This window comes from Agelaius phoeniceus, chromosome 6 (genome assembly GCF_051311805.1).
Source record: "Agelaius phoeniceus isolate bAgePho1 chromosome 6, bAgePho1.hap1, whole genome shotgun sequence".
Lineage (NCBI taxonomy): Eukaryota > Metazoa > Chordata > Aves > Passeriformes > Icteridae > Agelaius > Agelaius phoeniceus.
Window position 1 is genome coordinate 4,823,282 of NC_135270.1, and position 16,743 is coordinate 4,840,024.

Below are 16,743 nucleotides of genomic sequence, written 5' to 3' on the forward strand. Positions count from 1 at the left end.
GGCTTGAAGAAAATCTCAGAACCAAAATTAACCCCACATGGTGAAACAATGATTTCTCTGGGATTTCCATCACCACTGAGCACATTTTATCAGCCGTGCAAAAGCCTGTGATGCCTCCTAACAGGAGCAGATTTGGAGGAGGCTGGATGGCTCAGCAACTACAAAAACATCTCAAGGAATTTTTAAAAATAAGTCTCAACCACAAGAAAAAAAAAAGTCAAATATCTTGCTACTGACTAAAAGAAATAAAAGTATATTCTATTCTCAGTCACACAGCAACACTGATTGTCCTACATGAACAGAGAAGCAACACAGTGGCCTGAAAATGAAAAATTGGTACTGAAAAAGCAATTTAATTATCTGAGAATTACACCGAGCTGCTCCAAAGCAAGCAAGAGAAGCAAAAACTCCCAACAATTTGCTAACTATAAAGCTCAGGAAAACTATGGCCTTTCCAAACAAAAAATTATTTAAACAAGGAATAATTTATTTTTCCACTCTAAGAGTGGTTCTAGATCATAGCAAATTCACATAACTAACACAAGAAACAAAACCTTTGACATATCATACAACAAAGATTTCTCAGAGGACAAGGAATGCTTCTATCAGAAATATTATTGGGGAAATGTGGAATTATGTCTGAATCAAACCAGCAGACTACTGAGCTGTGACTGCCTCAGAGACAGACATAGGAAAACCATTACAGATAAAATGAGAGCATGTCATTATGGTGAAGCTGGTACTCAACTTAGCCAGGGAAAAACTTAAAAAAGAACATTTGAAGCTGGCTGGAAAGAGAAGAATGTTATGACATGGAGGAGTAAAGCCAGCTGATAGAATGAGCTGCCTCAAGAAGCTGTTTGAAGAAATTCTAGAGGGTGTTCAGAGATAGAATAAAGAGCACCCTGGGCTCTCAAAGCAGCTCACTGCTCAGCCTGGAGCAGGCTCCAGCTGCTCCTGGCACTGGACCAACACCTGGAGCCTCCCCTCAACACTTTGGGGACACACTCAGAGGACAGACAGGACATCAGCCACCATGCTGGCATTGGAATGGCATTAAAACCCAGAGAAGCAAAAAGTCTCAATGTCACTGCCTCCACAAAGAAATGGTAATTGTGTGTTGCACGCTATCACCTTTCCTGTATCCCAGCTGTCAATAAAGGCAGATGATGAAAATTCTTAATTTGAAAAACCAAAGCTTACAATTACTGTCAAAACTAAAACTTTTTCTAGATCCTCTTTAGGATTAGTTACACTTTCTTTTGTCTGCACATCTGCTGATATTAACTTACATTCATTTCCTCTGGAAGCTGAGGAGTCCTCCTATGTTACTTGGATTCAATAAAATCTATCAAGAAAACTTGCTGTAACTCCTAATACACTGTACAACACTAGATAAATTGTAGCCTGACTCATATATTGCTTGGTTCAAGCATAACAAGCACTAGCCTGGGTTTGGCTTTGGTACCCAAAGTACACCCACAAAGTGGGTCAGGCTGAACAGGTTTTACTGGGGTTTTTCTGGGGAGTGATAAACACTTGATTTTCCCTCCATCATTTGCCAGTCTTTCTCTGTTTAGCTTTCAAAACAATGACAGAGGATAAAGCAACCCAAATCTCATTTTTTGAACACTTTTTAAAAGCACAGCCTAATGCAATATGTAATGGGTTTACATTCATTTCTGCAAGTCAAAAACTGCTAGGATTAGACCAGACTATTCACAGTAGCTGCTGGAAGCTGCTAACAGGCCTATCAATTGCAGAGAAATTGAGCATTTTCTCTCCAAATACCTAATGAGGCATGAAATCAGGGGGCAAACAGTGTGGTTTTAGGTCAGTGATTTGTCAGAAGGCCATAAAACTGATGGACAATGTAACTGCCTCCCATGCCTTGAGAAAAAAAAAAATCACTCTCAAAAGTAAAAGCAGAAAAGATATAAATAAAGTTTATTTCAGTAAAGGTTTCACAGGATAACTGTCTTATTTCTAAAAGGATTTCAAGGAACCATGGTAATTCCCATAGCTACAGCTGACAGAAAATTTTGATGTACAGTGAGTCACGGAGCAGAGCACTGCAGAACTGAACAACAATCACAGAATTTCTTGCAGAGCCCAACCAATTCTGTAGAATTTCTTCAAGAGAAATTCTTCTTCAAGCTCACAGAAACATTTCTTGTTTGGTTTGTGCATACACCCAGCTGCAGTGACCATTTTAATATCAAGACAAGAATATGTGCAACTCACTTCATAGTCAAATGTCAGAGGCAGTTTCTGACATTCCCTGCCTCAAACATTTCAGGACTTGCTGCTCCATGAGTGGAACTGGGGAAACGTGGTAGAACCCATGAGCCAGGAACACAAAACTTAGCAAGCAAACATCCTCTTGCAGTAAAACATTCTAAAGCATGTGTCCCATGTGAATTGTGCAGCAACAAAACATTGCACAGGAGATCACAAGTCCACCTGAGGCTTGTGAGGTGCTGTTACTTTGCTACCGGTCTGCTCCAGGATTTCAAGCAAGACATTCAACTTCTCTAAGTAATATTGCTGAGGACCTTCTCAATGAGATAACCAACAGGTGATTGTTAAGATAGACGTGATTTGCCCTGGAAAATATCCTTTTTTTAATATGGTATGCATCAGCTACCCATAGTAGCAGTGCTATGCCAGTATAGCCATGTCAACAGAGTAAATGTTTGCCTTGAATAAAAAATATCACAGGAAAATTTCTCCCTCTACAGACGACATCATACACAAGAGTTTCCAAAAAATGGCTAATAATCAATCATTGCTAGTTTTAGATTCCTTTCGTTTTCCATTATTATTATTAAACAGTTATTTTGCTAGATGGGTCTCCCAAAATTAGGGCTTAACTAGAGTGCTTTGCACAGGCTGCTGGCAGCCACAGAACTGACAATTCTTGACCTAAATGCTGATCTGTTCCTTTCTTCTCCTCAGCTTTGGTGCTCCATTCAAGGCAGCCTTAATTGAAGGCAAACAGCATCAAAGAAATGCTGAGTAACCATGTATCAAGCCCTACTATTTAACAGGAAAAAGCTGTGGAAGGCTTCCTGGAGTGCTGTGTGATCCAGAAACCCACACTCACACTGACATAAAGCCCACTCACAGATCATTTATTCATGATCTCTTGGCTCCCTGGGATATGAGGGTGCACTGGGGAGAAGTAACACACAGACAAATGATTCAGCATGCACCAAGTCAAAAAAAAAAAAGTAGGTTGCCCTTTTCGATTCTTCAATTCTTCACCAGCTGTCAGATTAACAACCTTCATTTGCCATCAAGCCAAGCATGGAGAGGACACTTTTCTTAGGAAAGGACAAACCCTAAATTCCTCAAGCACCCTGACCTGTTACCAGTGAGTAACCATCGACTGTCTTAGGGCTGTGCAAGGATTGGATGCTGTGGAAGTGACTAGAAGGAGGCTGAATGAGATTGCTTTTAGTAATATCCCTGCTTTTTTAATCAGAAATAAGTTGAATGCCTTTGGAGATGGGTAAAAGAAACTCCCAAACATTGGGTTTGTGTCCCAAGCTGGCACAGAGTGGCTGCACCAAATCCAAGTTTCTGAGCACATTCCCTCCAGCCCCAAAGCAGGGAACACAGAAGAGCAGCAGGGTGATGCTGCTCAGACAAGAGGAGCAGGCTGGAAGCAGCAGCCAAAATTCTCCTCAACACAAAGATCTCACCAGGCAGAGAATGTTCCAGGCTATAAATTTATAGGGACTGTCACGAAATCAGCCTGGAAAGGGCAGAAGATTCCCAAAGAGGCATCCCAAGGTCAATGCCAGGAAAGCAGAGGATTCTCTTCGTGAGACAGCAACACTCCAAGTGTTGAGGGGATTTTAGGTTTTTTTTTCAGCCTGACAGAATTTCTATTATTTCTAGATACCCAAAAACTCCACATAATATGAAACCACATATTCAACAGTTGTGTGCCAAAACGTAAGTGTGAATTTAAATAATCAGAAGTCTTTCTTAAATTGCCAAATGAAAATTTAAAAAAATAAAAGAGAACAACTAAGTCAGAGAGCAATTTAAGGCACTACATGCATGCTATTTTACCCATAGCTAACAAAATATAACTTATTAGCATGCTACAAAATACACCAAGGTAATTTTAAAGATTTTTTTAAATGAGTTTTATGGTGTTACCCAGACTTTCCATGACTTAAAGATTTGGTGTGAAATAAACAGCTCTATTTGTGACATTACTTGATGACTTTTGATAAAATACAGCACTTGGCATTATCTATAAGGAAAACTCACATAGGCTATTTATTTCCCTTTTTCCATTTATGTCTAAATGGTCCCTACCAAAGCTATCATCTTTTTTCTGCCTTTTTCCCTGCAGCAATTGCTCTCTGTATCTCTGACTTCATGTTTCTGAAAGAGTAGATGACGATATTTTATAAGAAAGTCATAGAGAAACTCAAAGCAGATAACATCTATGCCTGCTTGGTGTTCCAGCACATTTTGTAGGAGCTGGACAGAGATGTTTGCCTTGAAGAAAAGTAATAGGATCCCTGCTGTTAGCAAAAATATATAACCACAACTACATTCAGGTTGTTTTTTCCCAAATATGCCAAATAAAATAAAATGGACATTTTATTTCCATTTGACACTAAAGTTTAAAAAAAAAAATCCACTTGATGAGATATGATCCTATACTAGTGGAATATCTTAGCCTGTTCCATTTTAATGAAAAACCAATTTAACAGCATCCTCCAACTTGCTTAGACTGAAAAAGAAATTAAATCTGACACTTTCCACTATTCTGCTGATTTCTAGACCAGACTAACTGGATATCATATAGGTGAACAGAATCCCTGGGAGGTTTTTTAAATAAGGTGTAAGATCTTAAAATAATGCTGAACAATGGTCAAATGACAGACAGATATGAAAAATTTTTGCTTGATAACCTTTGAAATTTGAAGTGAACTACCTAGAGTTTATACTACATTGAATACAGTTACACATGGCTTTCTTCTGAGTCTATCACAAAGCTTTTGGCAGACAGCAACAAATCTGTCACTGCTTTAAGCTCTGGAAATCAAGGCAATAGAAAACCAGCAATTTTTAAGTGATGATGTTTGTCAATACTGCTTTGTACAGTTTTTACACAGAAGGGAATAGAGGGACACACAAATCACTGACTTAGTGAGCAGACACAAACTGCAGAGAGTAGGACTTGTGCTACTGCTCAACCAAAAATCCATCAAAATTTACCTTGCAATACATATTCCTTTGCAGCACGAGCTTTGACACTTTGCAGATACCCTTATGAGTGAAAATGGCAAATGGAGCCAACCTGTACCGGCAGAGAAACAAATTTAAATTCCCACCTACCACAGCTGAGACAGCCAGGACCCACAGAGCGCCACCATCCAAGTGCAGAGAATTTCAGCCCCTACAGAACAGCACCAACCACCTCAGAAGGTTACAAATACCTGCTCTTCCTGTCCTTCAGCCTTTTATACCCCTCATGCCCTGCACCTGTGTGATTGCTCAGCACCCTGGGCACTCCCTGGCTCCTCACCTTTAATATTGCTCACCTGCTTTTCACAGGTGGGAGACAATTAGGGATCAGGCTCAGCTGCAGCCCCACTCCCAATCACCACAAACTGTGTGCCAGTAGCACCAGAATATCAGAATATTTCTACCACACCCAGTTCCAGTTCCCCTTCATCCTTATGGAGAATCCTTTAAATCCCAAAGCCCTGCCTCATTAAAGCACCATTCCATTGACACAGAGGACAGCTAACGTGATCAACCAACACCAGTCTAAATCCATGGCTGGCAGATTTGTTAATAACCTGGAAGCAGCCCCGTGCAGTCAGCCTCACATATTGACACTAACAGTGAAAAAGTGAACACACCTCACTGCCCTTCCTATATTTATGTAATACAAATTGATGTCACAACCTGTAGCTCAAACATCTCCCCTCATGAATTATTCCCCTCCATTAACTCCACATATTTCATCCCAAGCCACACAAGTCAGCAGAAGCAGCCTCACTGAGGCTTTCTTGAATGATAGCACTTCACAGTCTCTCTGTCACTGCTGACTCACGGCATGATTTAATACATGGAATTTACAATGGTTTTCTTTAGTGATCAGATGGAGAAACAGCAAATGGCACAACCTACATGATGTTATTCTCACATATTAAAGCTTCACATTCCCATGCTTTAGAACCCTGGGTATCTCTTGAAGCAGGGATAAAATAATTTCTCCACAGGTTTTTAATTATTTCAGACCACAATCCTACCAATTCTTCAACACTGTTCAAAAGGTTGGGTAAAAAGGTATCCTGATTTAGAGTCTTGCATTCTAAAGGCAATTTCAGTGTCATATTTCTAGATGAAAATACCCTCTCCCTAATCTCTTTCCTAGTACTGACAAAGGCTACTGTAAATAATAGACTTAAAACAAGAAAAAAAAACCAAACAAAAACCACTTTGCTGTTTTGGGTCTTTTGTGATGTTTCTACTCCATGTGCCCAGCTGGCTTCAGTAATTAATTTCCTAATACATAAAAACGTAGCAAAAATATACCAAAGTGATAAAAACCTACTGCTAGGTCTCAAGAGAGCACCTAGCACTGTACCCAAATATTTATGGGTAAATAAAGCTGAGCTTCTATTACCCAAACTGCTGCCTCATCTCAGTCCCAAATGATTTCTTTAGAACCAAGTGTCAGCACAGCTGTGAAACCCCATGGAATTCACTGTTCTGGTGCTTACACCAGTTCCTATGGCTCACTACAATTCTGTTTTTTAGGTTCTTGCCACGCCTTTCTGTATTTGCCCTAAGAATCAGGTTCCTCACTATTAACACCCACTGGAGATCTGTTGGAAAGCAATTATTTAGTTAAACCAACAAAACCTTTGTGTGGGCATTAAGAGGTAATATGAGGCTTTATTTTAGATATCACTAGTACCATCATAATTTGAAACATTTTAAATTTAAGCCACTTACCAGGGCAACTGTGTTCTGTCTGTTCTTTGAACTCTAGAACTAACTTTGTTCTAAAAACAAAAAACTCCAATAATAATCAGGCTGTGCTGTCACTATTTAGACGTGGACCAAATGAAGGCGGGTCAAATTTTCCTATCTCCTCCCTGATAAATCCATTTTTGTCCTGAAGGATGGAAGAGACCTTCAGGTTGTACAACCACCACACCACCGAGGCACCTCTTGAACACACAGCAGAATTTATTTTAAAAAGCCAACCAACCAAAAAGAGTAACTTTTGAGGGACGTTCTGGCGACCAAAAAACAGTGACAGACTTTTGAGGGATGTTCTGGTGACCAAAAATCGTGACAGACTTTTGAGGGATGTTCTGATGACCAAAAAAGAGTGTCAGACTTTTGAGGGATGTTCTGATGACCAAAAAACAGTGACAGACTTTTGAGGGATGTTCTGATGACCAAAAATCGTGACAGACTTTTGAGGGATGTTCTGATGACCAAAAAAGAGTGCCAGACTTTTGAGGGATGTTCTGATGACCAAAAAAGAGTGTCAGACTTTTGAAGGACAATCTGGTGAGCAAAAAAAAAGAGTGACAGATTTTTGAGGGACGTTCTGGTGACCCAAACTGCATGTTGGATCTTTTCCCCTGAATGAAGAGAGAGATTTGAGGGGGGTTGGTTTTATTTATTTATTTGTTTGTTTGTTTAAAACAAAGAACAGCTTTGGTAACAACCGACTTTGGGGTTGGGCTGACATGAGAAAGAGAGGCTGAGGGACCTGGGGGAAGCACAGGGTATCCCGGGATAGCACAGGTGGGACAGCAGAGGGTATCCCGGGACAGCAGAGGGCACTCCTGGATAGCACAGGGCATTCCCAGGATAGCACAGGGCATTCCCAGGACAACACAGGGTATCCCGGGACAGCACAGTGCATTCCCAGGATAGCACAGGGCATTCCCAGGACAGCCTGGAGTTCCCCGGGATAGCACAGAGCATTCCCAAGACAACAGAGGGCATTGCCGGAATAGCACGGGGTATCCTGGAATAGCTCAGGGCATTGCCAGGACAGCAGAAGGCACTCCTGGATACCACAGGGCACTCCCGGGATAGCACGGGGCATTCCCAAGACAACAGAGGGCATTGCCAGGATAGCACAGGGTATCCTGGAATAGCTCAGGGCATTGCCAGGACAGCAGAAGGCACTCCCGGGATAGCACAGGGCCTTCCCGGGACAGCAAAGGGCATTGCCAGGACAGCAAAGGGCACTCCAGGATAGCACAGGGCATTCCCAGGATGGCACAGGGCATTCCCGGGACAGCACAAGGTTCCCCGGGATAGCACAGGGCATTCCCGGGACAGCACAGGGCATTCCCAGGACAGCATAGAGTTCCCCGGGATAGCACAGGGCATTCCCAGGACAGCACAGGGCATTCCCAGGACAGCATAGGGTTCCCCGGGATAGCACAGGGCGTTCCCCGAGATAGCACAGGGCATTCCCGGGATAGCACAGGGCATTCCCAAGACAACAGAGGGCATTGCCGGGATAGGACGGGGTATCCTGGAATAGCTCAGGGCATTGCCAGGACAGCAGAAGGCACTCCCGGGATAGCACAGGGCCTTCCCGGGACAGCAGAGGGCATTGCCAGGACAGCAGAGGGCACTCCTGGATACCACAGGGCACTCCCGGGATAGCACGGGGCATTCCCAGGATAGCATAGAGAACCCCGGCATAGCACAGGTGACACCCGGGACAGCACGGGGCATTCCCGGGACAGCACAGGCAACTCCCGAGCCCCGGCACGGCCCCGGCCCCGCTCAGTGCCGGTCTCCCTCAGCCCCGCCGCCGCTCTGCAGCCCGGGAGAGCCTGCAGCGGGCCGCGGCCCTCCGCTCACCGGCCGCACCGGTGGCGTTCGCTCAGCACCGGCCCCGGGAAACACCGGGAAATAAACACCGGGAAATAAACACCGGGAATCACCGGGAAGCGCCGGGAATCACGGGGCCCCTCAGGCCGGGGCTGCCCCTCCGCGCCGCCAGGTGTCGCTGTGGCCGCCCGCCCGCCGGAAGCGCCGCTCCGGCCGCCCCGGGCTCTGTGGCGAGGCGCCGTTGATGGCCGCCACCCGCCGGGCAGCGCGGAGGGACGGAGCCAACGGCCGGAGCGGGACAGGGCCCACACGGCGGGACACACACAGCGGGCAGGTACCGGCACGGCAGGGAGCGGGGCGGCCCGGAGAGAGCAGAAGGGCCGGCCCTACCTTTCCCCGGACGTTGCCAGGCCGGCGTGGGGCGGCCTCCTCCTTCGCCTGCCGCCCCTCAGGGAGCTCGGGTGTGCGGGGAGCGCTGGGTTACGTCGCACACACAAACCCCGGGGGTTGGGGTTTGCAGCGGTTTCCTCTTTCCGCCAAGGAGAACTCACAGCAAAAGCAGCCGTGTGCTCCTCCCAGGCGGAGGAGAAACGCTGCAGCTTCCACCAGGAATTGCTGTGGATTAATGGATGAGTTCCCCGTTTCCCTCTGCAGTGCTGTCGTTTGAGCAAAGCGAGGTGACAGACTTGTTGTGCTTTTGTGCAGTTTAATATCACATAGCGAATATCACATAGCATAGTACAGATACCACACGTTGTAATAATTATTTGGATTGGGGTTTTATTCCTTAGAAGACAAATTGGGTTTCTCAATAAGAACGTCTTCCAAGAGTCCTGACTTAAAATCCACGTGCAACTGTTGAAAATTCAGACTATCACGTGTATATTGGCATGGTGTGTTTCAGCCATACACTCACGAACCCCACTTTCCACAGCAGGAATCAGTCTAAAATGCACATTAGCACTTGAAGCAGGCTGGATGTAACAAACTTCTTTGACTAAAGTTGGTATTGCCTGAATTGCTGCTCAGATGTTACTCGGCTGCAGTGAACTTTGGTCGTTAACAGCTCCAGTTACCTTGGCTTGAAACACAAACTTTGTGCAGCTAATAATTAAAGATTGTCATTAGAGCTGGTTCACTAAGATGGTGAAGTTTGATAGGTGGTCTTTAAAAAAAAAGATTAAAAAATCGTTCACACACCAGCTGCTGTGAAAAATTTGACTCTCTCCCAGACACAACCAGTAGACTGCTTTTCCATTTTTCTGGGTTTTGCCTTTGCAGAACAGGGTGTAGATGAACATGAGCATCCCAATTAAACTACACTCATTGTAATTAAGGTTCTTGGAGAATTTGAGAGCAAGTGATTCCTTTCTTTTGGTAGAAGTTTGGTTTTTACATTGTGGTGGAAAATAGTGCAAGATGGGCTCAGGCTCTGGTGTGTTAGGGCCAGCACTGGGCTAGCAACAAGCAGGGTGTGAGACCTAAATTATTGTTACTTTTAACCCAATAACCGATCACCCGTGCCCACAGTGTGGACTTTATTATCCAATTACACAAAACCACCCAAACCCCTGGAAAAGAAGGTGAAGGAGAAGGACCAGCCTCCACCTTAAAGCCTCCATCTTGTTTTATATATATTACTATATTCTGAAACCTTAAACTCTACATTTTCAACCCTGTGATATTACACACTTCTATCCAAACTCCACACCCACAATTCCAGTTCTGTCATTCCATTTTGGAAGCCTTCTCCACAGCCTCAGGTCAAATGCAATGTTCTCTTGGGGGTCAGTGCCTGCCAGCACAGAAAGTCTGAAATTCTCAGCACCCAGGGTTCCAACATCAGTCTGTAGTGGCTCACCTGGCATCTGGTAATTTAATTTGGTGTTAGTGTCTAACTGTGAAATAACTGCTCAACAGAGGGCTGCACACAAAAATGCACACATGACCCCAGAAATGCACACATCTGGAACTGCCAGTCTTGGTGCACAGCCCAGCCTGGCTCTTGGAAAGGCTCAGGTTGATCCAGGGTGTTTACCTGCACCTGATGCATGTGGCAAGAACATACAGGAAAGTGCTGCTGGATGGGAATTGCTGACTGACACCAGCCAGCTCACCTTCTGCAGCTTTTTCCCCCCTTTAAAAACTACTTAGATGAATTGTGTAGCCATCAGCAGTCCCTTTCCTTGGGCAGCTGCATCTTGGCTAGCAGGGATTGTCCCAAGAGTGGGGGTCCCCAGGAAAACCAATGACCAGATCTGTGTGAACAATTCATCCACATTGCTCCCAGATTGCTTTTGAGACAGTCATGCCACTAAACATTTTGAATAGATACTTACTTTAGCCAAAAAATAAAAGCCTCTGAAAGGAATATAAAATGAATGGTTTAGTTCCAGAATAAATTTTAGTTTTATCTGGACTAGAAGGCTATATTTTCTTTACATGTTTTTTAAATTACTTAAATCCAGTATGTCAGGCTTATGGAGAAAAGTTTGCACTGCAAATCTGATTGATTTTAATGCTTTTTCTAGGGTGATCTTCACAGAAACCCAAAGGCTTCAAAGATTTATTTTGGGCAAAATAAATGAGCTGAGTTGTTCTGATAAAGCAAGATGGATCCTTGTTCAGTTGGAGTTCAGCTCCAGGCCACCAGCGAGTGCCACAAGATCTATTACACCCGTCACACCGGCTTGAAAACCAAACAAGATATCTCTTCATCTGACCTCCTGCTGCTGCAGCTCAGGACTGGGATAACCCTGTCAGACAACAACACAATCTGCTTCCACCACGCCAAAATTTACATTGAGAGGTTTGAAGACTTACAAAAATCCTGCTGTGATCCCTTTAACATCCACAGGAAACTGTCCAAGAAAAACTTGCGAGCGATTGACTTGGACGACGCGGCCTTCCTGAGCGCCAAGTTTGGAAGGCAGTTTGTTCCTGGTTGGAAGCTTTGTCCCAAGTGTATGCAGATCATCAATGGAAGGGTGGATGTGGAACCTGAGGAGCGACAGAGGAGAAGGCTGGATCCAGATGTATGTGTATGGATCAGTTTTCCCATCCCCTCTGAACTCTGCAAGCTATTACACTTCATAGAACTACCACATCAATTGAATTTTTCTCACCTAAAAATAAGAAAGGATGTAGTCTTTTAGATGTACAGGGGTTTGCTGTATTTAAACCTTTGTTTGGAGAACCTTAAAATCTTCTTCTCTAATTAAATAATACGGCCTCTAAGTTTTGAAAAATTTTGTCTACTTATAAATTCATGTGAATGCCAGACTGCTGCTGGTATTTTAAGCTGTTATTCAAGCCTTGCAAACAACAAACTCCTGTGCTTGAAACTGAGCACTGCAAGAGTTGCTTCTAAAGGTGTCTCTTCAGTTAAAAAGGAAAAGAAGGCATTTTCTGCTGCAGCTCATTATGAAATGAGCCTGCATTGAGGTGCATTAAGTGTACTGCTGTTGTGGTGTCTGGGCTGTGAAGGCCGTGGCATTTGGTCAGGGACACTGATGAACGGGTGTGGGAGGACACTTCTCCAGGTGCTGAGCTGGGAATGTGGCTGGTGCCTTGCTGGCTGCAGTGTTCAGGCTGTGCACAGGGAATCTGCACCCTGAGCAAAGAGGAGTTGCACCCTAGGAGCTGTTCCTTCCCCTGCTGTATTTTTCAATTATGTGTCAGTGCGATGAGGAGGATGATTTGACAGCGTTGATTAAAACTGCCACTACAGAGCTTGTGTTGCTGGGGTCAGAGGCAGGTATAGTTCTCCAGCATAAAGATTTTAAGTTGTTCCTCCTGGGAGATCATAGAATCATAGGTCAAGAATTCATCTGAGTTATTACAATATCCTTGACTAGATATTTTCTTAAGATTTGTATTTCTAATGAAGTGACATTTTCTCTTCCTTTAGGGGCGTACAGCCAAGGCTTTAAAGTCTCTCCAGTTTGCTAACCCAGGACGACAGACTGAATTCACTCCAGAGACCAGTAAAAGGGAAAAAAGAAGGCAAACAAAAATCTCAGTGTTTAATTCAGACAGGTAATTTGTTAGCTCTATTTACATGAACTTTCATTTGAAAATAAAATAGCCTTGATGGTCAGCCTGTTACATTAGCTAAGTGGATGTTTGTGTGTGTATGGATTGGGTTCTTGGTTTTAGGGATGTTGAAGATCCCTCTCATTCCTGAGAGAAATAAAAGAGAAGATAAAATGTTAGCTTACAGTTCATATTCCAGGCAAACACAAAAAGGTGTTTGTGAGGCACAATACTACGCAGACCATAGATGTAGCTATTAATACATACATAAACTAAAATTCTGATAATAAGATAAATTTGAATACAGCAAGATCAAGTAGGCTACACTTAAAATATTGGTCATCATCTTTCTGTAAACTCAGTAGTTACACTGGGTAAACAAAAGCGTGCAAGTTAGGACCTTACCTTCCTTTTGAAAAACAAAGTTAACATCCAAATTGGATAATACTGGATAACAAGTTACAACCTTCTAATGCGACTGATTAAAAAAAAAATCGAAAAATAGAAAAAAAAATTCCATTTGTCAAAATATACAAGAAATAATCACATTAGTGTGTTGTATCACATTAAGTGTAAATGTACCAGACAGAAACAGACACTAAATGTGCTGCTCACCAACTACACATCCTTCCCTCTCCCTCTGTTTCTCCTGCTTATTTTGGGCACAGAATGGAGATACAATTTTTTGGAGATGATACAATTAGGACTGACAAACATTACCAAACACAGTAGGGTATCTTTGAGATTGACAGTGTTAAAGTGAGCACCTGAAGAAAGCAAACTCCCCTCCTGTCCTGGTTTTGCATGGGAAGCATTCACAAAAGTGAAGCAAAGCTTTTAGCCACTAGAAGGCTGTACACAGCTCTGTGAAAAAACACATGCAAAAGACAAAAGAAAAACTTCTTTCCGGGAAGTTCCTTTTTTCCTTCCAGCCTAAAAAATCTCAGCAACTTAGCATCAAAACAATAAGGGGATTTTAACACAGAAAAAAAACCTGTTTGTTTTTGATTGCACAGGCAAGTGATTCCAGCCAAGAGCAAGGTGTATGACAGCCAGGGGCTGCTGCTGTACAGCGGGATGGACCTGTGTGACTGCCTGGACGAGGATTGCCTGGGCTGCTTCTACGCCTGCCCCAAGTGCGGCTCCAACAAGTGCGGCACCGAGTGCCGCTGCGACCGCAAGTGGCTCTACGAGCAGATCGAGATCGAGGGGGGCGAGATCATCAGGAACAAGCACGTGGGCTAGGGGCCATCCTGGCCATTGCTCCATCCTGAGGGGATGGGCCATGCTCTGGGTAAACACAGCACATGCAGGGTTTGGTTTACTGTCATCTCTTGGGACTGGTCAGGACCCACGGGATGAATGCGCTCACTTTCACAGTCGTTTCAGTGTGGTTAGGGACATAACCATGCTGCTGTGTTTGCACTGCAGTCAGGCTCCTTACTCATGCAGGTAGGATCTCACTGAACAGCTGTATTCAACTACAAGGTGCTCAATTCTAATGTGATCTGTCCTGAGCCACTCGCTATTCTTTCATACATTGCTCTGTAGAATGTACCATCTTCTGTGTATCCCTCATTTCTCCTTCTCAAATCCAGGATCTGAATTAAAAACAGTTTTAATCTGTTTTATGTCAAAGTTCTCAATGAATTTACATGCAGTATTAATAGAGCTCTCTTTCTAGTATTAATAGTGAATACTGTATTTTCTATAGAGTATTGAAGCTACATCTGGTAAATCCAAACCTGTTCACTTAAAAAGGAGTCAAAAGCATTTAGGTGGTCAGGTCTCATCCCAGTTACTGGGATTTGAGGTCAAGTTATCCTTATGAATTTATAAGAATATTAATTCATATTAAAATATTGAAATTAACCTGTCAAGGCACTGTGTTAAAGTATTACTTCTTACTTTGTTGATTTCTGTAGAACAAAATTAAAACAATTTTGCTCTGTTACCAGTCTGTAATTGGACTGAACCAGTACTTCAACAGCCCTCTCCCTGTTTTTCTGTCTTTTTACTGATTTTTAAAGTTTATAGGCAGTTGAAATGAGTTTGAGTGTCTCTTTCCAAACCAAGATTATCTAGACTGTTACCAAAAGAACACAGATGAATGGAAAGGATCTTTAGTTGATACATTCTCTGTCCTCGTAATATTAAACTATTACACTATAAGAAGGTTTATTGAAAAGATTTTGTAAATTAAGTCTTAGTAACATTTTTATTCTTTGTATTTTTGTTGTGTTTTGTATAAATTTCCTATCCTTTGGTGATTTGGTTTGCTGGGTTGCATTTTTTCAATAATACTGTTAAGTTCTTGCAGACTTACTTGGTAAAGTTGTAAAATCTTGCAATGTGCTCAGCAGTTCTTTCTCTGTTCTGGTAAGCATCCTGAATGTTGCCTTGCCAAAATCCAAAGTTATGCTTTGAGTTATGCTGGTCCTGCTGGAGTATAAGCACTGAGATGCTACATTTTTATTAAATCTGTTCTAAAAATAAATCAGACTGTTTTTTTGGTCAGAGCATTGGCAGCTGTTGCAGTGGATGTCTCTCATTGTTTCATCTCTTAAGCAATCTTTTCAGGCAGGTGAAAATACAAACAGGTAACTTCCAGGAGAGTGAGAAGGGAAAAGAGGTTGGGTTGTGTCATTTACATACATTTATTATTTTTTTTAATTAGACCAGAGTTGGCAGTACCCACTGTTAATAAACTTAACAGGCTTCCATGTGTGTGATGAGTGTAACCCCTTCAGGTCCACAGCCAGATTTTGGATTCACTACTTACCTAATTAACTACTTAAGGTGCCTAGAGCATCTCATGATCAGAACTGCATTTCTGCACCTCCATGAAGTCTGTGCAAAGTTAGTACATTCAGCCTCTCATTTTACAGTTGCACTAGCAGGTGATTACTTTCCCAAATAAAACACTTGTTTTCTAGCAATGCAAGTAGTGACTACTGTCCCTGAGGACACTTAGGGTTTGGGCTTTTTTCTGGTAAAAAAAATGGTATTTTGGTGTTGGCTGTTGCCATGTCCTCCTAACATATTTATGACATTTCCATTTAGCTGCATTTCCTAACATGCCTAGGCTGTAGTGTGTCATTAAGTTCAGTAGCATGTTTTTATACAGCTCCACATGCCTCACAACCATTTTTCTCTTAAAAGACATTGTTACAAGTCAAACTTTGCTAGATTTAACCTGCTTACAGCATGAATTTCTCTTTTTGCTGTTTTTATAAAGACCACACAAACTATTTTGTCATCCTTTAAAGTGAGGGCATGTGTGGGGAAGCAGATGTCCTTCCCCATCTGCCAGAATTACTCACAATTGAGCCTGTTAAACAGGACATTATTTTAATAGAGCCAAATAAAACATCTACTTTCCACAAAATCCAAAATCCAGGTGTACCTCAGTGGCTGTATTAAAACTTTCCTTTTGCTATTAATTGCAAAAATTTATGTCTTGGCAAAGTTTACATAGTAAAGGGACAAAAATCAATGATAATAAAAGACTCTGCTTTATGAAGAATGCATATCCCATTAATCAGTTATTGAGCAGAAGCTTCAGAATTGTGTAAGAAACCAAGCCAGTCCTTAAAACTCTACTTTCTCACAGAGAGCAAACTTCACTTCATGTTTAGAAAATGATCAAGTTTAACATCTTCAGAAGTCAGTGAGGGTTCTTCTGCTGGCCCTGTGAGAATTGCTGCTCAAACCTGTGGTCAGACCAGAGACAGGATGTGCCCCTTTGTGAAGCTGAACATTTAAAACCAATGAGCTATCCCTTGGGATTATTTGTGTTAAATACTCAACAGTATAGTGCAGTCAGGTAATAAACTCAGAGAAGCTTTACAC

General features: G+C 42.7%; 1 protein-coding gene across 3 annotated transcripts; it reads left to right on the top strand.

The window, feature by feature from the left end:
- Positions 1-9,055: 9,055 nt before the first annotated feature.
- Positions 9,056-15,408, top strand: ARL14EP (ARF like GTPase 14 effector protein). 3 transcript variants are annotated; one of them, XM_077179521.1, is made up of 4 exons: positions 9,056-9,190; positions 11,388-11,897; positions 12,767-12,894; positions 13,908-15,408. In XM_077179521.1, the coding sequence occupies exons 2-4, from the start codon at positions 11,469-11,471 to the stop codon at positions 14,134-14,136; spliced, it is 786 nt and encodes a 261-aa protein (XP_077035636.1). In that variant the 5' UTR covers positions 9,056-9,190; positions 11,388-11,468; the 3' UTR covers positions 14,137-15,408. The 3 variants fall into 3 exon arrangements, with proteins under 3 accessions (XP_077035636.1, XP_054490435.1, XP_077035637.1); XM_054634460.2 differs by having other exon boundaries at positions 11,388-11,891; XM_077179522.1 differs by lacking the exon at positions 9,056-9,190 and adding an exon at positions 9,217-9,533.
- The last annotated feature ends 1,335 nt before the right edge of the window (positions 15,409-16,743 follow it).

What these genes read in the sequence shown, in the direction of transcription:
- ARL14EP (XM_077179521.1), top strand. Translation starts at nt 11,469, where the DNA reads ATGGATCCTTGTTCAGTTGGAGTTCAGCTCCAGGCCACCAGCGAGTGC. An exon ending in GGCTGGATCCAGATGTATGT is followed by an intron (nt 11,898 to 12,766) that starts GTATGGATCAGT and finishes CTCTTCCTTTAG; the next exon opens with GGGCGTACAGCCAAGGCTTT. An exon ending in TCAGTGTTTAATTCAGACAG is followed by an intron (nt 12,895 to 13,907) that starts GTAATTTGTTAG and finishes TTGATTGCACAG; the next exon opens with GCAAGTGATTCCAGCCAAGA.